Here is a 25,086-nt window from a genome sequence, read left to right as displayed (position 1 = left end):
ATGGAAGCTGTTGTGTACTGAATACCAGATGCTGGGATCAAAGAGGGAACAGGCCATCATGGTTGGCAATGTAATACTGCACTAAATGAGCTTTCAGTCTCACCCATAATGCTCCCTGTTAATAGACAACAGGGACAGGGAGGACGCTATGAGAAACCAGCCATGGGGAAAGTTGTGTTTTCTTGGGATTATTCTATGCTGGCCTGCCAGCATCTATTTCCTCTTTCCCTGGTCATTTCGAGGAGCTCCTTATAGAGTCTTTTGATCTTCCCTCATATTGTTACTAGGCTCCTATATTAAGCGCTGGCAGTCTTAACATTGCTGCTGCATAAAAGGGCACCAAATATCTCTCTGGACAGGACAGATTTGCTACTGGAGGCCCTGGGATCACACATATATGATTTCCAAGACTTTGGAGGAAACAGTTTATGACACATTAAATGGATGCTTTTATATCTATGTCCCACCTCGCATCTTCCCATACGTCGTCTTTGGCTGAGCAGGGGCAACACGTTCATCTGTAGCGTATTTAATCACTGGCCTGGGAATGGCATATGTGACAAGGAACTGCATGGCAGCGAGTTGGCGGAGGTGAGACAGAGGCCCCTCACTTCTAATCCTCTGCACTAAGCACAGAAATGCAGCAGGTTACTGCAGAAGGGACTAAACTTACAAAGCTGGTCTACAGGATAGCATCCACACTGCATTGTCCTGCACAAACATTGCAGTTTGTTGCAGTCGTCAGCACTCCTTTGAGTATCCCTGCTCTTGAAGGTTAGGCAGGTGACTACTGGAAATGAGGAAAAAAACTAAGAAAAAATATTTTTTAAAAAAAGGAAATGAGGTGCCACAACTGAAAAGGTCCTGTGAAAAACCCTCCCCAAAGAGGCACACCTAAGGCCCAAGTAAACACCTCTTTATTTTCCTGTGCCTTCCCCAATAGAGTTCTGTTGCCAGTTGTTTTTTTTTAATTCAAAATTATAACTGTTGCCAGTTGTAACTCTCCTAGTGTTTTGATGTTACTGTTGGTTTTTATTACTGTTTTTGGGATTACGTTGTTTAAAATCCAATAAAACACAATTCTATGTAAGGTGCCTTTGACAGCTAATTAGAAAGGTGGAATACAACATTTAATAAAATAAAATGTATTTATTTGGGGATTGTTCATCCGTCCTTTCCATTCCAAAGGTGGCTAAAATAAATTAAAAATGTTTGCCTAGTGCCTCCTCTCCAAGTCAAATGGTTTTAGACTTCATTAACCATCATTTAATTGGACAGGAGGTACTGGATAGGTTATGTCATCTTACTGCAAACCATCACAGTTCATTTTGATCCAAAAATACACTTTTTATTTTAATCTCACCACAAAAATACACAATGAAACCATGGAAACAAGGCACTGTTTATGCTTTAGGCACATCCCTACACACCAGTGCCTGGTCATTTTGCACTCCCAGTTGACTTTGATGAACACACCAGCTTGTTGGGTACAGGCAGCGCAGCCAAAACCAGAAGGGTGCTAGCATAAATAAGAACCTCTCCCAAACCCTGTTGCTGAAGTCATCCAGAGGTGTCTGAGCAAGGAGCACAGGACCCAGTCCACTGCTGTAATCCCAAATTATGAATCAGAGAGCCTTCAACCACACTCAAGGTGCAGAGAAGATCGTGCAGGCGTCTGTCATCGATGGGATAAGTCTTGATCAGAATGGTAGCCTTCAAGCTGAGCTACGCGGACATCCACAGCTCTGCAAGGGAACAGAGTAGAAATGCATACCACCTTTAAGGGCTGGAGACCAAAGCAACACAGGCATACTGTCACAGAAAAAACTGCCCATCAGACCAGGCAGCTGCAATTTGTTTGGAGCAGTGGGGCAGCACTCAGCAACCGCTCATAGCTGAAAGCAAAATGCCCTTTGCACTAAAAAGCGCCAGCTTATCATAAATTCTAAGATGTGAATAAATTAAGCAAATTCTATTTCCTGCATACTTTATTCTGCTTCTCACATATGAAAAGTGTCAAAATGGCATGTGTGATGCCTAAATCCACTAAAAAAATAAATAAACATAAGCCACACTTCTGACTTTTGAGATTACTAGATTATTTCCTACATGCTTTCAGTTGTCACAGCTGTAAAGACTAGAAACATTGCAAAAATGAATACAGGCCATCAAAAAAAGCTGACTTCTGTGCTCTCTTTTATTATTATTATTTAAGTGATTGCTTGGGATCACTGAATATCCACTATCCTGTCCATACCAAGAATTGTACTTTAGGGAAGGATTAAATCTGGATGAAATAAGAACTATAAAGCCTTGAGTTCTTGCCTGATGCTAAAACATATGCAACCTCTTACAAATCCTTATGGAGTGATGGTGAGGTGTGATGGTTGCAACACTGCACTAAGACCAGAGAGACTCCAGCTCAAATTCCTACCCAGCCACAAAACTCACCAAATGACTTTGGGCCAGCCATCATTTCTCAGCCTAACTCACAGGATTGGTTGTGGGGACAGAATGGGTGGAGAGAAAAACTATACACACCAGCTAAACTCTTTTGAAGGAGGGAAGAATATGTATCAAACAATATGAATTCTAACGACCTCTTTTCATAGGAGCTGCATCTAAAGCTGGGGTGGGTGGGAAGAAGACACATACGGAGAATGTGTTGACACTGCAAAGGCACCAGGGATGACGACAAAGGAGACAACACTTCTAACAATCTGCTCTCAGGTATCCATTATGCTTCAAAGCCAAAGGAGAGGGGCATGGAAAGCCTGACAGGACATCAGGCAACGTAAGGCAACCGTTCTCAGCAGCTAGCAAAGACTTTGAAACAGCAGCAATCCCAAGCGAGAATGCCTCTGGACAGTTTGCAATGAGCAGCGACCCACCTCAGCTGGCTGCGCAACAACTCCCTCTGGCCCCTTAGCACCTGTAACAGGGGGTCGTCCTCAAACTCTGTGCCATCCGAGTCTGCAAAACAGAAAAATTAACTCCACTTTAAGTGCTTTCTCCTTTTCCTATCAGTCAAGGCTGTGGATGGAGCTCTCCAATAAATATCTGCAGGGATGTTCCAAGCTGTCTGTTGTTTCTTTGCTTACAACCAAACGATCAGCGCAAACCTGTAAAATAACCCACTTCCCAGGCACTTACCAATTCCTCCTGCTCAATTCCCGCTTCCACATATTCCCCTCCTCTTGCTCCAGCCTTCTTCACCTTCCACCCCCTCCCATAGAGCCCACACACTTTTCTCTCCTTCTGGGCTGTGCCTGTATTGTGCCTCTGGCTATGCCTGTACTTTGACTAAAGGCATGCGGCAAATAGCTCCTGTTACAGCACCAACACTGACATACAAGATCTGTAGTTCTAGGTCTGTATTAAAAAAAAACCTCACTGGTGTAGGCACCTTTAGACACCCTGTCTCTTGCTTACTCTGTTCCTTCTCTAGCCACATCTCCATTTCCATTCCACCCATTACTGATTTGGTCAATGTGTTTAGAATAGTTGCAAAATCGGAATTAAGCTCATGCTTGCCCAGTGGAAACTGAACAGAGCATCATCATCGCCCATTGCCGGTGACGGCCACTCAGTGGTCCAGACTCCAGGTCTAGGTTTCCTGTCCAGAGTTTATGAAATGTGAAGCCAGGCAGGAACTAAAGGAACATGCTTGCGCGGGTGGGACGAAATGGACCCCACCATGAATGTTTAAAGCCCTCCATGAAATCCACATATCTGCCATTCCCTCAACTATCCCACCTTCAGCCTGCTCCAGCAGCTGAGCAGCCAGGTTGAGGAGCTGGGGATGTGAGGGAGCAGAAACAGGTCTTCGCCGAGCTTCATCCAGGCTTCGACTCTTTGAATTCCTTTTTGGTTTGTCCGTATGAGGATGTGGAGAATCAGGTGGAGAGAAAAGTCTTTCGGCAATCACCTGAATGAGAGAGAAAACTAGTTAAATCTCCTCCTGGGAAGGAAAGCAGAAGTGGAAGAGCCCATTTCAGATACCCCCAAGCAGCTAAATGGAGCTGCTGGATGATGGTTCATCTTCTTTATCTATAGAAAAGTCATCCCCACAACCCACTGGGAAATCTGCAAGTTTGCCACTTGATTACATTTTATCTACATAAACTTTCTGAAAGTGCTTTTTTTTCTGGCACGGTGGTCTTTAAGGGGTCCACATCACGTTACCTACTGAGAAACTCCTTAACATCTGCCAAGATGTCCATGCAGAGAAGGCCTGATGCTTGCCTGCTGTCTGAACCAACCTGGCTGCAGCCTCCAGTGCTTTGAGATAATGTCACAGCAGGCCACACAGTCTGGTTAGCCTGAAGGGTAGCAGTTGGGGAGCAGGCTGCTAAACCAAGTTTGATAACTGGATGCATTAAAGTTTCCCATGGGAGAAAGAGGGACCAGAATCAGGCTTGGGCAGCACTAGAGAAAGGGACCCAAGAGCAAACCAAGTCCGAGCAAGAGATGTGTGTGTGGTGCATGCATTTGCAGCTCCTGGAATCCAGGTGCTGATGATGTTCCTCCTTCACCTTCAAAGGGGAAGAAGCCTCCCTAGAAGGCTGCCATGAAAGTGGAAGGAACAAACGAAAAAACTACCTGCAATAAAGAGAGGAGCACAAATACTCCTCTTCCAGCTTTAAACACATTGTCTCTCGCTCCCATGGATGTCCCTCCACCCACCTGACCAAGCCCATCGCAGCCATGCACTAGGGCAAACACTTCACATGGGCCACTAGCCAGGCCTGTTGGGTCCCACTGTCACTCCTGTCTGAATTCACAGCACAGCCTGTGAATTTGTTTTCTCTCCAGCGGCTTTGCAGAAGGTCAATAATGATGAATAAGCCGTCTTTCAAATGAATTTTCTGTCTGCCAGAACTGATTGTCACTGCCTCCCACATGAAGGGCCTCACATAAACTTCCCTGGAACACAGTATGAAAACCACTGCTCCAGTGAAATATAATATGGGGATACTTCACAATTTAGCATTAAATTTTTGTTAGCCATAAAGGAAGTGGGGGCAACTGGAACACATTGGGGGGGGGAATCAGAGGGCAAGAAAAGTGTTAAGGATAGAAAGTGTCTAGGTAGAACTGGGGAGGGGCCTGCACTGAGTCAAAGAGCCCTGTCTGAGATTAATGGAAACCTCAGCCTAGTCCTTATTCCTAAATCTTTAGCAGTAGCTGCCAATAAAAGCATTCACATTTGTCTCTGCAACCATGAGGACTAGAAAAATCATCCGGACTCAAGTGCTCACTATTCTGCATGATAGGCCTCTACATCACACTGTGATGACAGTCATAAAGATTGCCAGATCATATGTTTATACCTCTCCCAAGACGTGTTGAATAGAATCTTTTGTGCGACTGACTGGTGGCCCTGGTTTGGCTTGGCCCTGCTCGGTTCTGAATGCCTTCTGGTTCCCTCTGGGCTCAGTGTGCACTCTCTCTACAGGGCGGGCTGCCTGTTGATCCTGATGCAAAGTGCTCTGGTCCAAAAGCTTGTTGGTTCCTGCAGGCCTTGCAAGGGGAGGAGAGTCTCGGTATGCAGGGGCATGTTCCTCTTGCAGAGTTACTTCCTTCACTCCTTGCTCTCCCTTTGGTTCTGAACTTCCATCCAGTACAATCCCACTGCTGAATGGAGGGGCTTCTATGAGCTGCGTGGAGCATGGTCCATTTTTCACAGAGTCTGTGGGGCAGCAGGGATGATAATCATGGAGGGTGGATTTCACATGCAGCTCGGTTTCCGAAGTTGGCTGCACTCTTCCATCTTCACTCTTCCAACTTGCAGGTTCCGATGGCTTCTGGGCCGTTCTTTCTACCTGCAGGGAACAACGATTGAAAAATATACATGACTCAGACTGCATCTACTGGACTTTCTGAGATGGAGTAGTGAGATGCTTAGAAGCAGATCCACTCCTCTCTGAACGCTTTGCCATACTGTATAGGATCAATACTATGATGGGAAAGTTGTTTGCCTCATCAACTCCGAAACAATTGAAGTAGGGTGAGGTGGAATAGCCACAAGCATCTTGGGAGTTATAAAGATGAAGTGGCCTGAAACAGTGCATGAACTTTGCAAGGTTTCGTCCACTTCAGCTCTCAACAACAAGGTAGCAAGAGCTGTGGTCCTCTCATGCATCACACGCTGCCTATTGATTGTGCTTCTCCATCCTGTTGTGCACTGAAAGCATGGCTCCATCCCCTGCTTCCAAGGCTTTTGCCTTGCAGCTACACAGCACAGAACAATGGCAAACTTATTCACCTCAAACTCTTACCAGGCTAGAAGCACGGGTTGGCTGGATATGTGGACTCCTCCAAGCTAGAGGGGGCATCACAGCAACAGCCTGGCTCGCTTCCTCCATCTTTCGCCGCAGTCGCCACTGGAAAAGGATATCATCCTCTGGTTTTGAAGAAGAACATGGCTGAGATCTTTGAGTGATATAGTAAGGGAAAGCATTCAGACTACCTAGGGAGGCAGGGAGAGAGAGAGGTGCACATGAATGGAGTGTCTGCAGTGAACTTCTGAAAAAGTTCTGCAAGATACAGGCATTGCCCATCGCTGTTTTCATTTTGGGATCATCATCTTTGAAAAAGTGTATATTGATTTGTCTCCTTTGGTGATGGCTTATATCAGTCACTGGATCTTTTACAGCAGGCAGGAGGAACCCATGGCTCCACAGATGTTGTTAGACTACAGTTCCCATCATACCTCACCACTGGCTATGCTAGCTAGGGATGACGGGACCTGGAGTCCAAAAGAGCCCATTCAACTCAACCAGCATATGATAAGGCATGTGTGCTTTTGAACAAGAATCGATTTAATATCAAGACAACACGAATTCTATGCCAGTAATTCTGTGACCTCTAGAAATTTAGCAATACAAATTTGTACAGTTGCTGTTTTGCCCAGTTTATTCAGCTGCTATTACCCTGTCCATGTGGGATCCTGCTCAGCAACCCCTCTGGCCTTTTGAAACTTACCAAGGACTGCCTGAAGGGTTAGCAATTTGTTTGTTTGTAAATGAAAGGGGAGATTACTGAGATGCCCCTTACCAAATTCTGCCTTTGAGTGATGCACTGAAAGATAGGGCAGTCTAAAGATTTGTACTAAAGCAGCCATCATTCTTCATAAATTGCCAAATAAGAACATCCACACTGTTTAGGAGGCAATCAGACTTGCACTCAGCCAGTTACTAGTCCAGCCAACTTTCTTTTCCTCACACCCCCCCCCCCAACAACACTCACTTTCTGTCATTGCCCACAACACTGGCATTCCTTCAAGACAGAGTTCTTCAACCTTGGGCTTCAGGTGCTGGGACTACAACTCCAATCACCCCTTACCTTACCAGCTAAGCTGGCTGGGGCTGTTGAGATTGGAGTCCAGCAACATGTGGAGACCCCAGGTTGAAAAACACTCCCTTAAGAGGCAAGGTCCTGGATCTCATGTCTTACCTTGCAGCTCGCCAAGACCAAGGTGATGTGGAGCACGACCAGTCATGTCTGTGTCAGCATTTGTGATGGTGGACGTGGGGGTAGAGCTTGCATGCCTGGAGCTGCTCAACGGGGATGTGCTGCATGCAGAAAAACATATGAGGACAGGCAGGTTATTAGGAATGAGGGGCAGCTGGGGAGAGAACAGAAAGAGAAGCTGGAAGGCCCATTAGACATTGAGGAAGGGCAGCCTAGATGATGAGTGAAATACAAGGGAGGTTAGTACCTTCTGTGTAACAGCCTGGCTGCTCTCTCCTGGAGCTTAACAGTCTCAGGGTCCAGCGTGGAAGAATCCTGTGAGTCCCCCTACAAAAGAGCATACAAAGGAATGGGTCAGATAGGAGACTCTATAGCTGGGATGAGGGACTTGTGGCCCACCAGATGTTGTTGAATTCCAACTCCCAACAGCTCTAGCTCATGGGGCAAATGGTCAGGGATAATGGGAGTTGCAGTCCAACAAAATCCAGGGGGTCACACATTCCCCATGCCTGCTCTATAAGGAAAAGAATGTCAGGATTCTGGCAGCAGGGCAAGGGGAGAAGCTGCAGCACTTATGGAGTGCCTAGTGTTAGCAAGGTCATGACCAAAAAAATAGAAGATGGTCAATCCAATGGGACAAAGGTACTTTGATCCTCTGGTGCAGACAAAGTAGGGACAGGAAGCAGAAGAACACCAGTTAAGGTGAAACAATCACCAGCAATAATAAGCAGGGAGTTACTGAGACAGAGGAAATTGAAAATGGTCTTCTGATCTGTCAAAGTAATCAGCCAAACCAGGACCAAGCAAAACTCCCACCTGCCTGCAAATTCTGAAAATTTAAGGTCGCTTGGTTCTTAATAAAAGATCCAAATGAGAAACCAAAAACTAATCATCCTGCTGAGAAGTGCTATAGTGAACATCACAATTTTCTCCCCCCAGAGCACAGTCCTCAAAGCAGGATCAACTTCACACTTATGATTTCCCCATTTATCATGTTTATATTCTTCAAGGAGACCAGGGCAGCATGTGTGGTTATTCCATATTATCCTCACAACAATCCGGCTAGGCTCTAAGATATGACTGGCTGAAGGTCATTCAATGAGCTTTATCGCTGAGCAAGGATTAGAACCCATGCCTCCAGATTCTGTACAATATTCCTCAACCCTGAGGGCTGAGATTAACAGTGATCCACAAAGATAACATAACTATATTATGTCCTTTTTTGGTGGACAGAGTAGATACCTCCCCATTCCTAGAGAGAACCTCCTTACTCACCGAGGGAGACTGGTCCAGAGCAGGACTGAAAAGCGACTGCCTCACTTCACTCTGGCTACTGTCTGCAAGGAGACACCTTCATTACAGATTTCTGACTCACACAGTTCAGACATCTTTGCAAAGAGCCTAATCTTTAAATCTTGGGTGGCTCTAGGCTCGCTCCCTCCTTCCCTTCCCCCTTTCATCCATAGGCCTGAAAAACTATATGCTTGACTTTAAGTTATCTTCTAAATTATAGGTGAAGAACCCTGAAAAATGCCAACATGAATCCACCCTTTGGATGGGTTGCTTGGTTGTGAGAAATGGGTGCTAAAATTACACAGAACTCCCAAGTAATAATGGGGGCCGTCAGAGCCCCCCCCCCCATCTCACTTTGGATTGCTTTGATACCTTAAAGAAAATACCTTAGAGCATATGCAGCGTTATCTGATAACTACAGAGGAGGGGACTAATGGGACGCGGGTGGCGCTGTGGGTAAAAGCCTCAGCGCCTAGGGCTTGCCGATCGAAAGGTCGGCGGTTCGAATCCCCGCGGCGGGGTGCGCTCCCGTTGTTCGGTCCCAGCGCCTGCCAACCTAGCAGTTTGAAAGCACTCCCGGATGCAAGTAGATAAATAGGGACCGTGTACTAGCGGGAAGGTAAACGGTGTTTCCGTGTGCGGCTCTGGCTCACCAGAGCAGCGATGTCACGCTGGCCACGTGACCCGGAAGTGTTTCCGGACAGCGCTGGCCCCCGGCCTCTTGAGTGAGATGGGCGCACAACCCTAGAGTCTGTCAAGACTGGCCCATACGGGCAGGGGTACCTTTACCTTTACAGAGGAGGGGACAGATTTAAATATTGTGATTTTTAAAATCCTGGCACACTCCTATTATTTATTTTAGGCCCTCTTCCCAGTTGATGCCAGATGGGCCGCTGCAGACTATGGCACAATGAGGAGGGCCACTGAGATTATCTTACTGACCAGGCGAGTCTGTGTAGAAGGCATTCTCTCAGATAACCTGGTCCCACATTGGTCCCATATGTCTCTCTTATGGGAAAAGCTAGGACAGGAGCGACCTGTGAGCGCTACCCGCCACTGCTAAAAAGTTCTACTTCATAGGAATTAACAGGTAAGTCCTGGACAAAGACACAGCTCCAATGTGTATGTCCATATCTAAATCTGCAAGTCTTCAAATCTGAAGTTTTTCCTACCAATAGCAACCACTCTTTTGGCTAGGGCAGGTACTGCTCCAACACAAATCCAATTTTTCCGAGGGCCCACTCATCCTGGTCTGTCTTGATAAAAGTGTTCCCCATATCGGCACCCTTCTTGTTGGACTCAAGTACCTGAAGTTGGCGATGTCTCCTTCTTGGAGATGTTGCATTCAGGGGGAAACGAGTGGCCAAGCCACCAGAACTGTGCAGAGTGAACATTTGGTGCCCAGCGCTCCCTGCGGCTTGTGGGCTGCCCATAACGAAATCGCTCCATATACCTGCCAAAGGATCAAAGGTGCTGCATCACAGACATGGACAAAGAACTTTACTTCAATGTAGTGATCACTCCCAAGCTAGACTAGAGACTCAGTACAGTGGTACCTTGGTTCTCAAACGCCTTGGTACGTAAGTGTTCCAGTTTTCGAATGTTTTTCAGAAGCCGAACATCCGATGCTGCTGTTGGCTATTGTTTCTGGGGTGCTTGCACCAATCAGAAGCTGCGCCCTGGTTTTCAAACATTTCAGAAGTCAAACTGACTTCCGGAACAAATTAAGTTTGGCACTTTTGTTTTTGCTATTTATTTTGCATTTTTGTTTCGGAGGCTTTTCGGTTAATTTGTTTTTGTGACTGTGTGGAACAAAGTTCAGCTTGATTGATTGATTGACTGATTGATTGATTGATTGCGTGACTGTGGAAATGGATAAAAGCCCCCCATCCAAACAATGACTATCATCAGTGCAAGTTAAGATTTTTTTAAAAAAATTATCATCTACAGTACTGTCTTATTTGTTTTAAATAGAACAGTACATTGATTATTGCTTTCATTTTATGGACCAATGGTCTCCTTGGATAGTAAAATTCATGTTAAATTGCTGTTTTAGGGGTTGTTTTTATAAGTCTGGAATCGATTAATCCATTTTGCAATACTTTCTATGGGAAAGTGCCCTTGGTTTTGGAACACTTTGGTTTTAAAATGGACTTCCGGAACAAATTAAGTTTGAGAAACAGATTTGACTGAGGGTATCAGATGTGTTCTTCTTCCAGGTAGTATTTGAACCCAGGACTCCCATCCCCACACAAATCCAGTAAACTCTTGCTACTCTGCCCACCCACCTGAGAAGAAACCCTTAGCTAGCAGGCTTACCTGGCAATAACTGAATCGCTGTCTGAAACAGATTCTGGGGGCTTTGGCGAAGCCAGTGCTTTGATCCCCGTTATCTGCTCTGAGGGAAGGCTCTTTGCTCCCTCGGGAGTCAGAGAGGAAGAACTGCGCTCAGTCGAGGGCCATGATTCATTGAAGGGGCTTGTGGAGTCTGACTCTGGGGGTTTCACCTCCTGGTAACTGGACCCAGGAAGCAAACCTGGGGTTGGAGGACTTTGTGTTTCTGCCTTCTTGGGAGAGGTGGGGCAATTCTTGTGTCGTAAACGAGACGGGCTCAGAGCCTAGGGAAAGCGGGAAAGTGAGTTTTCAGAGTCGCTGGCATTTCAGGGCTGGCATAAACCTTCCAGAAAAGTTCAAGCCAAGTTGTAAAATAACTCCCTCTTCCTGTAGCTCCACTTGACAACTGTTTAATCGTTACATTTTTATCCTACCCTTCCTCCAAAAAACTGAGGGCATCAAACGTGGTTTCCTACCCCCACATCCTTTTCCATCACAACAATCCTGCGAGGGAGGCTAAGCTAAGAAAGGATGAATGGCCTATGTCATGGCTGAAAAGGGATTTGAACTCCCAGCATCTAATCAACATACTTTATTGGCTCTTTCCAGGTCTAGCTCAACCCCCAAGAATACAGAAATGCTCAAAGTGGAGCATTCATGTTCCACTGGATAGCCAACACCATGGAATTTTTATCCAGCTCCTGAAAGGGACTGGTTCAATAGAGATCCAAAAGACCTCTTTGACTCTTCCTGCTAGCAGCTCTGCTCCATTTGAGTTCCCCGCTAGTGACTCTGCAGCATTATTTGCCCACCTTGTCTCTCCCCCCACCCCATCTCACCGTATATCGCTGCTCCTGCCTCAGTGGGTGTGCCTGGGAAGGGTGGTAATGGCTCCGCGAACAAGATTGCTCCAAAAAGGGGCTTCCCAGGGTGGAGAAAACAGCCATACTGCGGGCAAGCAAGGAATCCCAGTTAGTGAGGCCCTGCCCTGCCTAGACTGGGCACTTCTTAGCAGAAGGAAACCCATCAGGTCAAACCCTTTTCTTCCGCTAGCTCTCATACCTGGAATCCATTATTCTACACCCAGGTGTTCAGCTTTGATGGCTGCGGATGTGGTCTCTACACGCTTTCCTCATGGGATGATCGAAGGCTTCCCAAAGTTTGTGCTGTAAACAGAAGAAACAATAAATACATACATTTTGGGATAGGCTTTACTTCTTTTACGTAATTTATTTTGTTTCCAAATGTCCATAGGCTTTTCCTCCACCCTTCCCTTTTGTTTTTTATTGGGATATTTCTGGCAATCATGATTTAGCTGAAGGAGGGGAAAGGGGCAAAAAGGCATGAAGAATGGGGGCAAAAATATTAAGATGCAGTTTTGCCAACATAAGGAGGGGCACTCAGAGAACTCAGGTCACTGCTTTTTCTAAGTGCTCAAAAGCCCTACATATACACTGGCTCAGTACAGTGGACACTCGGGTTGCGAACGTGATCCATGCGGGAAGCACGTTCGCAACGCGCAGCATTCGCAACCCGCATTGCCGCTTCTGCGCACACGTTGGTCGCGATTCGGCACTTCTGCGCATGTGCAAAGTGTGATTTAGCGCTTCTGGGCATACGCAAGCGCCAAAACGTGGAAGTAACCCGTTCCGGTACTTCCAGGTTTGGCGCGGTGCAAACCCGAAATCGCACAACCCGAAGCGTCTGTAACCCGAGGTATGACTGTAATCTTTATAAACAATCATTTAAAGGTCAGCACTATTATTCCCACATTGCAGGTAAACTAGGGGACAAGAGGCTCAGAGATTGTGGTTCATCAATGGCTCCCGACAAACACACGGCTGAACTGAGAAGCTCTAGCTCATACTCATCATCACTATTACAATGGCTCTCAAATACAAAATTGGCATGTCGACCTGGAAACTATTTCTCACCCCCTGTACCTTGCCTCTGTCAACATGTAACTCGGGAAGATTAAAAGATAAAGTCAAGAAGTCATATTCAAAGTCTCACCCTCTTCTAATTCATGCTACTCTCTGCTTCCATCTGCCCATCTATGCCATCTCAAGTACCATCATGGAGCAAAGGCAGAATATAAATGCAATAAATTAACAGAAAATTATGTCCTGCTACTTTACACCTGAAATTGCCTCATTGCACATCATCAGTCTGCTCCTTGGGCTATGCAGGCTCCAACCACCTTAAGATTTCTCCACAGTCAGGAATTTGGCCACCGTCTGCCTGGCAAAGAAACCAACCACAACGTTCTCAACTGTGGGAATGTTAAAAAAAGAAAGAAGAGCCCTGCACTGCAGAGGTGGGATAAAATCATCCTTCATACAAACTTAAGGCCTCACTCTATGGTATGTGTAATCTATCTGTTAATCCAGCCCAGGGAACTTTATATAAATCCATTGACACAGAAGCAAAACAATTCCAAATTGTGACAAGATCCAGACCTGGGAAATGTTCTAGAGCAGCTAATCTGCTGCACGATATTATGAATTTCCAACTTAGCTGTGGTTCAGAGCAATGAATTATTTGCATAAATGAATTCTTTCCTTCCTGCAGCTAGGAAGGAAATTTCCATGGCACTTGTTTGCGCAGTGTGCAGTTGCCAAGGCAACAGTTTTTGTTTTGCCCCCCCCCCCCATGAAAGTATCCCATTCACTGACCCTGTCATACTGTGAAACGATGAACAGCATGAATTCCATTGCTCTGGAATAAAATGTTATGACTCCAACTAACATCTGATCAAAAGGTGGAGTAATTCCTATTATAGCAAAACAGAGCAAGCAACTGGATTGGTTGGTATGGGATAGTATAGCCTTTAGGACTATCACTGGAAGATCAGAGCTATGAAAAGTGGACAGAACAATGAGAAAATTCAACTCTTTAAGTGCACCCATCAATTGACAAATCTGTGAGAGCATCTCTGTGCTTTTAGAGCATCTTCCTGTGCATCTCCCAGCAAAGCAGGTCTCAGTTGTCCACCTGTAAAATGGAGTTACACTGTAAGAAACGCTGTAGCCAAAGCGAGTTCTTACTTATTTAGGCCCACACATCAGGCACAGCTGCAGTAAATGCTGGGAGGATAGTTCAGATACGATCATTCAAACACAGAACAGTGAAAATCCGTTCATAGCAGAACCGCCAGCCTGAAATGGTTACCAAGACAGCCTGTTTTGCTAACTATTGTGACAACTTAACAGGCTGCTACTTGCAGCCAACACGTCAGATCTCACCAATGGCAATCTGTGGCCCTAGGGGCAGGTGGGGACAGTCCATTCCCCTGAGCCCTTCTGCCTGGAGGATAGAACTGTGCTGACTGTGCCAATCCTGAGTCCTCATTTTTTGCACTGGCCTGTGCCTTTAAAGCCACACCTTGCCCCAACACAGTACTGAGGAGTAGGACAATGGGGCTTCCCAGCAGACACATGAAAATAAATTTCACTATGGCCAAACAAAGACAACCAACCATACCCTAGGCCAGGCAAGTCCAACAGGTAGATCGTAATCTACCGGTAGATCACTGGTAGATCAGTGGCTCCCAACAAAGAAGCCGAACAACTCTGGCTTCCCTAAAAAAAACCTCAACATTCTTGCCCTGCACCCCCCAAAAATGGGCCTTCCTCCTCCCTTTGACCTGAACCCCCAAAAGGGGGTACCGTATTTTTCGTCCCATAGGACGCACCGGCCCATAGGACGCACCTAGTTTTGGGGGGGGGAAATAAAGGGAAATTTTTTTTTCTTTATTTCCCCCCCAAAACCAGGTTGAGGAATCCAAACCAGGTTGGGGAACAGCGGGATGGCGGAGCTCCGCCTCCCCGCTGTCCCCCGAGCTTGTGGGGCTGGCGCTGGGGAGAAGTGCGCTTCTCCCTAGTGCCAGCCTCCAAACCAGGTCGGGGAACAGCGGGATGGCGGCGCTGTGCCTCCCTGCTGTCCCCCAAGCTTGTGGGGCTGCCAGATGTCTGCCCAAAGCGTGGGGCGCTCTGCTTCAGCGCTCCCCGCGCTCCGTGCAGCAGGCTGCTATCTCGCAGGGCTCCCTAGGCTGCGGATAGCAGCCTGCTGCACAGAGCGTGGGGCGTGCTGAAGCAGGGTGCCCCGCACTTCGGGCAGACACCCACAGCCTAGGGAGCCCTGCAGGAGTTCCCGCAGGGCTCCCTAGGCTGCGGATAGCAGCCTGCTGCACGGAGCGCGGGGAGCGCTGAAGCAGGGCGCCCCGCGCTTCGGGCAGACACCCGCAGCTTAGACATGCGCACCGACCCCTCTCGCTCTCCAACCTTCAGCGAAAGCCTGCATTCGCCCCATAAGACGCACACAGATTTCCCCTTCATTTTTGGAGGGGGAAAAGTGCGTCCTATAGGGCGAAAAATACAGTATATCACTGCCAGTTTTTAACTGTGAGTAGATCGCGGTCTCTTGGGAGTTGGCCATCCCTGCCCTAGGCCAACCCCAACCTCTCTCACCACCAAAGGAATACAAGTGAATAGTAAAGAGAACCCACACAAGTGATGCTGACAGAAAACCCCACACATACACTAAGTAGAATAGAAGCATTGCCACTCTACACCACCCCACTCACTATTCCCCCCTCCACCTCTTTCCCCTTTTTCTTCCTAATGTAACACTAATGTCTCAACAAATAAAACTGATCTGTAGAAAACGTAACTTGAAAAGAGAGACATAAACCAATGTATCTTTAATAAAAATATATTTAAAAACAACAACAAAGGCCTCTGACATGCTAATGTCAGCAGATGAACAGGAAGCTGCTTGTACACCTGTGAGGTACTGTATATGCTGACTGAAAGACCTCTGGACTTTGGTGCTTCTCTAGGGGAAAATAACCCTTCTCTACACATTTGTTCCCAGAAGCAAATGCAGAATTGAAGGCATGGTGAAAATGAAATTCCTTACTTAGGCTGCAATCATACACGAAGACATCTGAAGGCAGTCCTGGATCGGGAAGCTTTTAATGTCACCATTGTTTGTGTGTGTTTTTATATCTTCCATTGGAAGCAGCCCAGGATGACTGGGCAACCCAGTCAGATGGATGGGACACAAGTCCCAGTAATAAATTATTGTTGTTGTTGTTGTTACTACACTTAGGGATCAAGCCTCGGTGAAGTCAAAGGGATGTATAGGCTTGCACTGTTAGAGAATGTGCACACCACAATTGGGGTTGCCATAAGCAATTCAAGCCCGGGCTTCTATGCCTTATCAAACAGAATACAGTGGAACCTCGGGTTGCGAACATGATCCGTGTGGGAGGCACGTTCGCAACCTGCAGCGTTCACAACCCGCAGCACTGCGATTCGGTGCTTCTGCGCATGCGCAAAGCACAATTTAGCGCTTCTGCACATGTACGAGCTCCGAAACCTGGAAGTAACCCGTTCCAGTACTTCCATGTTTGGCGTGGTCCGTAACCCGAAAACGTGCAACCTGCAGCGTTCACAACCAAAGGTATGACTGTAGTGATTACAGCTAACAATACAATACTAAATATGGTGTTACCAGAAAAATAGGGGTTCACTTTAGGGCCAGACCCCTTACCTGAGTCACAATGGACATATAACATATAGTGGAAAATTTGAAATATCAGTTTTAGCCCTGCATAGGCACCTAACACTGGCAAGGAATGGAAAGTATTTTTTCCGTGCCAAACAACATTCTAACTGGACATCTCTTCCTGCGAAAGGACAAAAGGATTGTCCTCTTTATTTCTCCCCCACACTGCACTTGTACATGAAATTCAGCTGGCCAGGCCCATTTCTTTATAATGCTTGAGGAAGCATTAATGATTTTTTTTAGTGGCTACAATCTAGCCCAAATGCTGCAAATGCAGAACAAAGACCATTAGCAAGCATGAATACTATCTCCTAAAACAACTTCACGTTGCATTAGCAGCAGATGACATACAGAAAGGGTGATCCAGTGACCGCTTCCATTACCGCTTTCCAATAGACTACCATGCACTTTGAGAAAGTACAGAAATGCTAGAATTCATTCTTCAAACTGTACTGGTGCATTATTTAGTTCTCTAATTCTTTCGTATGCCACATGTGAAGAGAGTCAATGAGAGACAGACAGCAGTCTAAATGGAAAGAAGAAAAAATGGATTTAGAATGCCTTTGCAGTATACAAGAACAACACAATTTAGGGAACTCTCAGTGCAGAGTTTTCAGTACTAATAATAATAATAATAATTTATTATTTATACCCCGCCCATCAGGCTGAGTTTCCCCAGCCACTCTGGGCGGCTCCCAATCGAGTGTTAAAAACAATACAGTATTAAAAACTTCCCTAAACAGGGCTGCCTTCAGATGTCTTTTAATAATAACTTATTTCCTTGACATCTGATGGGGGGGGGGCGTTCCACAGGGCGGGCGCCACTATCAAGAAGGCCCTCTGTCTGGTTCCCTGTAACCTCACTTCTCGCAATGAGGGAACTGCCAAAAGACCCTCGGCGCTGGATCTCAGTGTCCGGGCTGAATGATGGGGGTGGAGATGCTCCTTCAGGTATACAGGACCGAGGCCCTTTAGGGCTTTAAAGGTCAGCACCAACACCTTGAATTGTGCTCGGAAACATACTAGGAGCCAATGCAGATCTCTCAGGACTGGTGTTATGTGGTCCTGATAGGTGCCAGATATGTTGATTCAACAGGATCAAATGGAAATTCTGCTGTTCTATTTTAAACTGTAGACTAGGGAACAGCAGGAGTGGCACACACACACACAAACTAAAGATTCCTCTGAGATCACTATGCAAAAACACCCCCACAATTATTTCTCTCAGAATTTCTGCCACCATTCCAGTTTAGTGCTAAACCATGCTATTTGCAGAGCCTTGATGCAGCACTAGAGGGGTAAATGGGAAACCAGGTAAGGACACAAGGACATAATCAGCTCCACTTCCAGGCAATCACCAGGTCCAGTTTGCAACAATCCCATTCACTTTTCTGTGTGTGGCAAAGAAAATTAAAGAACAGAAGCAGGCCCCTCTTTAAACTGCTAAGCACAGTAAACATGCACTTGAGTGGATTTCCATGGTCTTTCGGTGCCAAAAAGACAGATCAGATGAGTGTTTTGTATGCCTCAAAATGCCTCAAAATAGGCCACTCATCTGCCACAAATCTCAAATAAGGTCTGGAGTGGAAGCAGCAAAGCCTTAAAACAGAAGCAAAGATTTAAATATCTTAATCCATGCTGCTGCTCAAAAAGTCTTCCCTGGCCCCAAAGATAATCCTCCTCTTGCAATACCCCCAGCAAGCACAGAGATTCTTCCTTGAATATTTGACACCACAGCACTTGACAAAACATGGACGTGCATAATTCATAATTTAACCAAGCGGTGATAATTTAAGCAGACAGCTACAAGAGATCTGTCTAGCACTGAGAGTTAGCACAGAACTTCGCCATCTCTGCAGTGGTGTGGAAGTTGCTTCATTAGCTGGAGGTGTCAATTTCCCTTCCTTCTCCAGCACACCACCCATCCTGCTTTTCCACCTTGGCAAACCAAGATCCTACTTCACATTACCTACAGATATGGCAGGAGCTATTGATTATTCTCACACAGGTCCTGGTGCTGTGAGCAGTGCATCTCCGAACTGCAAGCTTGGGAGCCTCGTCATGTGCTTGCAAAAAGGGTTAAGGCTGCGTCAATGTTCCTTCGCTTGGTTTCAAACTGGCATCTTTAGGTTGGCAGGTTTAAAGAATGCCACTGTGGGTTGGCACGTAAAGCAGGCTGGCTTTGCATTTTAATAGGGTGGCACAAAGGAAGAGAAAATCTTCAACCCAGATGGATTAAATAAATTGCTTGTGGCTTACTTTATGGCACCTGCTCAGGCTTGAATCGGTCTTCACTGAATGTAGATGTTCTTGCCTGTTTTCTGGCTTGTCCGGCTTTTTGGCATCAGAAGTCCCAGTTGTCAGCATTTACGGGATGAAAGAAAAGAATCCCAGCATTTTCTGTTACTGTTTTCTTTCCCCCCCTTCCCCTTGTGCAATTACTGTAGCTGCTACATACACCAGGGGCTACTAATGCAAGTCAAGCTCCACTCAAGTTAATAAAAAAGGTCCACGTTTCAGTTGGTCAGGGAGACCATCATAAACACAGTCCTTTCCTCAAAAGGATCGAATTCAGTATCTACGATTTGTGGTTGAAAGTCCTCCACATTAGTATGTGACAGCTCTGCTTTTTTGACAAAAAAAATTCTTCATATTCCTCTTTACCAGATCCCCAAAATTACATGCATTCTTATACCATCCAAAGTTATGTAGTTCGCAACAGTTACACCAAAGATTAGTGATACTTTTTTAAAAACTCAGACACAGTATATTACTATCCCAATCATTTCCATAGTTAGATCAGGTTGGCTATGCAACCTAGCTTCTGAACCACACAATTTTTGTAATATGTGCATTTAAGTATTTTGTTTCTTATGTAAAAAAACAACAACAACATGTGTTATGGCCTACTGGCTAAAAATTAAAATGATCCTATTAACCCAATAAGATTAGTGAGGGGGTAAAAGAAAAGTGCTTCATATATAGGTAAAGGTAAAGGGACCCTTGACCATTAGGTCCAGTTGCAGACGTCTCTGGGGTTGCAGCGCTCATCTCGCTTTACTGGCCAAGGGAGCCGGCATACAGCTTCTGGGTCATGTGGCCAGCATGACTAAGCCGCTTCTGGTGAATCAGAGCAGCGCACGGAAACGCTGTTTACCTTCCCGCCAGAGCAGTACCTATCTAACTATTTGCACTTTATCGTGCTTTCGAACTGCTAGGTTGGCAGGAGCAGGGACCAAACAACGGGAGCTCACCCCATCGTAGGGATTCAAACCACCAACCTTCTGATTGGCAAGCACTAGGTTCTGTGGTTTATAGTCCTCTACTAATTAACTTACTAGATTTTAGTACAAATCAGAAACATCATTGGCATTAGAACAAGGAAGCTGAATATTATTTATTTCTGTTGTTAAGGTTTCTAGAAGCTACAGGTCCTAAGATTATAATTCTGTGAGCACAAACACAAAGGGCCCTTGCCTTGCGTGGAATAAAACAAGTGCCACTGAATTTTCTATGTCTCCTGCAGAAGATCAGGGGAGGACAAACCCAGAGCCTAGTGAAGGACTGCTAGGAAATATATTAACCATTGGAGGGGGACAGGTAAAGAAAGGGCTAAATGCAGAAATAACTAAGTACACCACCCTGGTCACTGAGACATTAAGGGACACGAATAGCAGCCTCTCCAAGGGCCTTCCAGAGAGATCAGGACATTCCTCTAAAGAGATGAGAACATACGGATGTGCAATTCATACTCTCACCATAGGGCCCAACCTATCCTATTACACAGGAATGGACAGGGACACACCCCATCAGTTCTCTCTTGCACTGGCTCCCAGGACACTCCCTGCGTCTGCAGGTGAGGCCACAGCTGGCTCACTCTGCTGACAAGCCAGGTTGCATTGCTTTCACTTTGCCAGAAAGCGTCAGAGAAGGAAGGTAGGTTTATGATTTCCAAATAAAACCAGAGAGATCTGTATACTAGTGCAAAGAGGTCCATTAACAGATACAACAGCCACGCTCTACAGCCTCAGAAACTATAAGCCCTAGGAATAGCTAAACTAGCCACATATTATAGACTTACACTCCACCTTTCTAATAAATATGTATTACTCCCTGTTAGTAATGGGAGACTGCTGCACCTGGCAAGTATGCCTTGGCCCAATGTTGCAAATAAGGCCATAAAGGTTGCTAATCCATTGGGCTACACATACCACTGTAATGATACAATCCTAACCTTGTCTGCCTAGAAGTAAATTCCGTTGAACTCAATGGGGTTTATTTCCAGGTGAGAAAGATTGCAGGATTTCAGTCATTTGCAGCATCCCACTAAGCTTGAAAAGGAACAATACTTCCCATTTGCCAAAAAGTTACATGGTTATGCGCTATCCCCATAACGTAACCCCAATGTAAATTGAGTGTCACCTGTATTTCTAAACTAGCCGCAACCAATTAATTGTAGTCAAAAGGACAAAAATGTTTGCTCCTAACCTCAGCTCCATCTTCATGAGCTCTAAAAATGCCAGATGCTCAGAACTATGACTGAATTTCCAAGTGGCAACTTATTTGGAAGCAACACTGAATGAGCAACTGCAGTTTAGTACATATAACAGCTGATTGCAGAAATGAGTACTACTATTGTTACACATATATCTCGGTTTTTGAACTTAATCTGTTCCAGAAGACTGTTCGACTTCTGAAAAGTTCGGAAACTGAGAATCAATGCACTGGCTGCAAAGCCAGAACTAGTGCTTCAGGTTAAGAACTTTGCTTCAGGATGAGAACAGAAATCGTGCTCCGGCGGCGCAGTGGCAGCAGGAGGCCCCATTAGCTAAAGTGGTGCTTCAGGTTAAGAACAGTTTCAGGTTAAGAACGGACCTCCAGAATGAATTAAGTACTTGACCTGAGGTACCACTGTATTAGAAAAGAACAATTCTTGAAGACTGCAATCTAACACACTCTTACTTGAGGGTAACTCCCATTGAAATCAGTGTGACATGACTTCAGATAAGCATGAATATAGTCGACCTGTAAGATTGCCAAAGAAACAGGCAGAGGTAGTTGAGCTATTAAGGTGCAAGGAAGAAAACACCTTCAATGAACAGACAACCGCTCCTACATTTGTCATAAGAATTTTCACTCTTAGGTAGAATCTACATACATATTAAAAATGTTGTGAAAATACTTTATTTTAAAACGTTTCAAAAAATACATTGAATTTTGCATAGCTTGCTGTCGCCATCTAGTGTCACATTTGTATATTGCACTTTATAACACATTTAAAGTGTTTTATTTGTAGCTGTGTAGCTGAGTCGGGACCCAACTAATTGCTCAGCTAATATCACAGAAGAAAGATAGCTGATGCACTGTGCTCAAACACATTTCATTATTACACATAGCACATGCAACTTGGCAACTACCCTCTTTTTCAGCATACCATTTCATGATTAGCCAAAAGTTCATCACAATTTACAGCTCTATGCCATGCAATTACCTAGGATGCAGTAAGTGCTTTGATCTAGGCCATGGATGACGACCAACTTGTTTGGGGCTTGAAAAACAAAACTCATTTCATTACAGGTTTCACCATCCACAGATTCACACTTCTGCAACCTGGAGAGGTAGAAATCTAGATCTTTTTAAAGAGAAAGCAGGGGTTTCCCATTATTTTAACAAATCCTCACAAGTCATTTCAAAGTTTTGGAGCTGTGTCAGTCACTCACTTCCAACTCAAAACCTGATCAGAGCCAATTTACAATTCATGTAATTTGCTGGACTATTATTATTTTTTTATGATCCCACAACCCAAGGCAAATCTGAGGTACAGAAAGTTCAGCTTCAACAAAAGTCACATAAAGCCAGAAGTCACAGGGGTTTTAAAGCAGAAAGCTTCCAGCTAGTCACAGACCCAGAACTACAAGTGTAAAAGTTGCTGATGAGCGAGAGGCTCCAAAGCAAAGTTAACACATTCCAAACACTGGTTTAAAAATAGCGAGGTCCTGCAGATTATAGCCTGGAGAAATATTCAGATAATAACCAAATGTTTTCAATGTATTTATCAAAGCACTGCAAGAAAATGAAACCTAGGTGGGACCACTTTACATGTCACATCTTTAAGGATATGCTTAAAAAAACAACAACATATGAATGCAACAAGCTTATAATCTTGTTTGCAAATGCAAATAGGTACACATCAGAACCAGCTGAAGCTCCCTCTTGAAAATACATGTACAGGGACAAACCTAGGTCTGTTGCCAGGTAACGTGTGAAATGGCCTAAACGTGTTAAGTTTTGAGAATCATACTAAACAAATCCTAAACAAGAAAGTCTAGAAATGAATAAAGCTCTGGGATGGCATCTTTCAATGCACAACGCAATCTCTTCTGCTCTGCGGGAGTTAATTCCGGGATAATCTCCACCCTAAACTAGAATTCACAGCCAACAGGGCCTGCATTTCTGAAAACAATACTCCCCGCACACAGGAAAATCTAACAGCCGCAGCTGAAGGAAATAGAGCTGGCTTCGTTTACTACACAAACACAAACAGATTAGGTTGCCAGTTCCACCACACACACCCTTTCCTTTTTTCCCCTCCCTGGCAGGGCCCAGCTCATGTGCCCTTAATAGGACCGCTAGAAGCCAAAACTTAGCAGAGGAAGCTTCTTCCACCACTGAAATCTCCATGCCTGTTACAGTGGTACCTCAGGTTACATACGCTTCAGGTTACATACGCTTCAGATTACAAACTCCGCTAACCCAGAAATAGTGCTTCAGGTTAAGAACTTTGCTTCAGGTTGAGAACAGAAATCGTGCTCCGGCGGCGCGGCGGCAGCAGGAGGCCCCATTAGCTAAAGTGGTGCTTCAGGTGAAGAACAGTTTCAGGTTAAGAACGGACCTCCAGAACGAATTAAGCTCTTAACCAGAGGTCCCACTGTACTTTCTGCAACTGCAGTGGTACCTCAGGTTACAGACGCTTTAGGTTACAGACTCCACTAACCCAGAAAGAGTACCTTGGGTTAAGAACTTTACTTCAGGATGAGAACAGAAATCGCACTGCGGCGGTACAGCAGCAGTGGCAGGCCCCATTAGCTAAAGTGGTACCTCAGGTTAAGAACAGTTGCAGGTTAAGAACGGACCTCCAGAACGAATTAAGTTCTTAACCTGAGGTACCACTGTATATAGGCAGTGCTTTTTTTCTAAATAAATGTTTAGGGGTATTCTTATTTTGACTCAAGAAAATCACCATTTTATAGTTCAAATCAGGGAAAATAAATACAGCAAATGGACAAAAGTACAAAGAGTCACAAAATGTTTAGGGGTATGTGTGTGTCCCGGGGGGGGGGGGGCACTGTGTATAGATGTGTTTTTCTCTGCCTAGCTGTTCACGGCTCAGCATTTTACCTCAGGGTCCCTTCCAGCTCTACGATTCATTGACACTGACAAGCCTAGGCTGCGACCCTAAACCCCATTACCAGGGAGGAAGCCTGCGTAGGATTACACCGCTAAAACACACTTGCCTGACCGTGAACCCCAAGGAATACTCCTCTGCAGCAGTCCCTTGGGATTTTGCGCCTGGAGATCGGCGCCGGATTCAGTGACCTCGGGCGCCCCTTCCGCGGGGCCTAAAGCCCTTCTTCCCGCTCAACCCGAGACGAGCTTGCCGCCTCGGCCGTCGCCTAGCAACCGAAGGAGGAAGTCGCTGCCCGCGGAGGATGTCGGGTGCGCGGCTTTTTCCTCTACCTGTCGGCTTCAGTACTACGATTCCCACAAAGCATTGCGCGCCGAGCCCTCTGGGAGGGGAATATACGCCTGATGGATCCTCAGTTCCGGTCGGGCGCACAAACTACAAATACCGTCATGCTCTGGTACTACTTGATTGGGTGCGTAGCCAAGTGGGAGGGGGGGCAAATCCTCAAAAAGTATTGAAAAGCATTTAAAATACTCAATAAACTGAGGTCCTGCACCCCCACACAGCAAAGCCTGCGCCCCGTAATGGCCTCTTTTTTTTGGGGGGGAAGGGATTTTTTACCCGTGATCTCCCCCAAAAAGCTCAACTGTTTGTTCCCCCCAACAAAAAACCTGGTTACGCCCATGGTAAGTCCCATTACACTCAGCTCGACTTATTTTTAAGCAGGCGCTGCAAGTACGTGACAAACTGCAATAGTGTCCTGAAATGTATTTGTAAAACTAGGGCTGAGCAATTCTGAAAATTAGCACGTACGCTAGCTAGGGTAATCCTGTGGCCTGTTTACTTGGGAGCACTTTAGAAGTATTTAAAAGGGATATCGGGAAACAAGTGCACTCCGGGCAGTGACCGAAATAAATCGGTTCATTCATTCATCGGGAAACAATTATTCTTCCCACCCACTGAGGCAAGGAGGGCACAAAGCATTAGATTTGAATATATATTTGTTT

The 25,086-nt window shown here is 45.6% G+C and overlaps 1 protein-coding gene across 4 annotated transcripts; it reads right to left on the bottom strand.

Moving 5' to 3' along the window:
• Positions 1–1,326: 1,326 nt before the first annotated feature.
• PROSER3 (proline and serine rich 3) lies at positions 1,327–24,513 on the bottom strand. Of its 4 annotated transcripts, none has more exons than XM_083455333.1 (14): positions 24,185–24,436; positions 13,244–13,340; positions 12,166–12,269; positions 11,943–12,051; positions 11,089–11,387; positions 10,077–10,222; positions 8,752–8,813; positions 7,724–7,803; positions 7,459–7,577; positions 6,282–6,472; positions 5,334–5,825; positions 3,757–3,928; positions 2,892–2,973; positions 1,327–1,745 (listed from the first exon to the last, which is right to left on the bottom strand). In XM_083455333.1, the coding sequence occupies exons 3-14, from the start codon at positions 12,174–12,176 to the stop codon at positions 1,679–1,681; spliced, it is 1,830 nt and encodes a 609-aa protein (XP_083311459.1). In that variant the 5' UTR covers positions 12,177–12,269; positions 13,244–13,340; positions 24,185–24,436; the 3' UTR covers positions 1,327–1,678. The 4 variants fall into 4 exon arrangements, with proteins under 4 accessions (XP_083311459.1, XP_083311458.1, XP_083311460.1 ...); XM_083455332.1 differs by lacking the exon at positions 13,244–13,340 and adding an exon at positions 17,026–17,200 and having other exon boundaries at positions 24,189–24,436; XM_083455334.1 differs by lacking the exons at positions 13,244–13,340; positions 24,185–24,436 and adding exons at positions 17,026–17,200; positions 18,934–21,049.
• Between the last annotated feature and the right edge of the window lie 573 nt (positions 24,514–25,086).

Source organism: Podarcis tiliguerta, assembly GCF_965153285.1.
Source record: "Podarcis tiliguerta genome assembly, chromosome: 8".
Lineage (NCBI taxonomy): Eukaryota > Metazoa > Chordata > Lepidosauria > Squamata > Lacertidae > Podarcis > Podarcis tiliguerta.
Note: the sequence above shows the minus strand (reverse complement) of the source record. Positions and strands in the feature narration are given on the sequence as shown.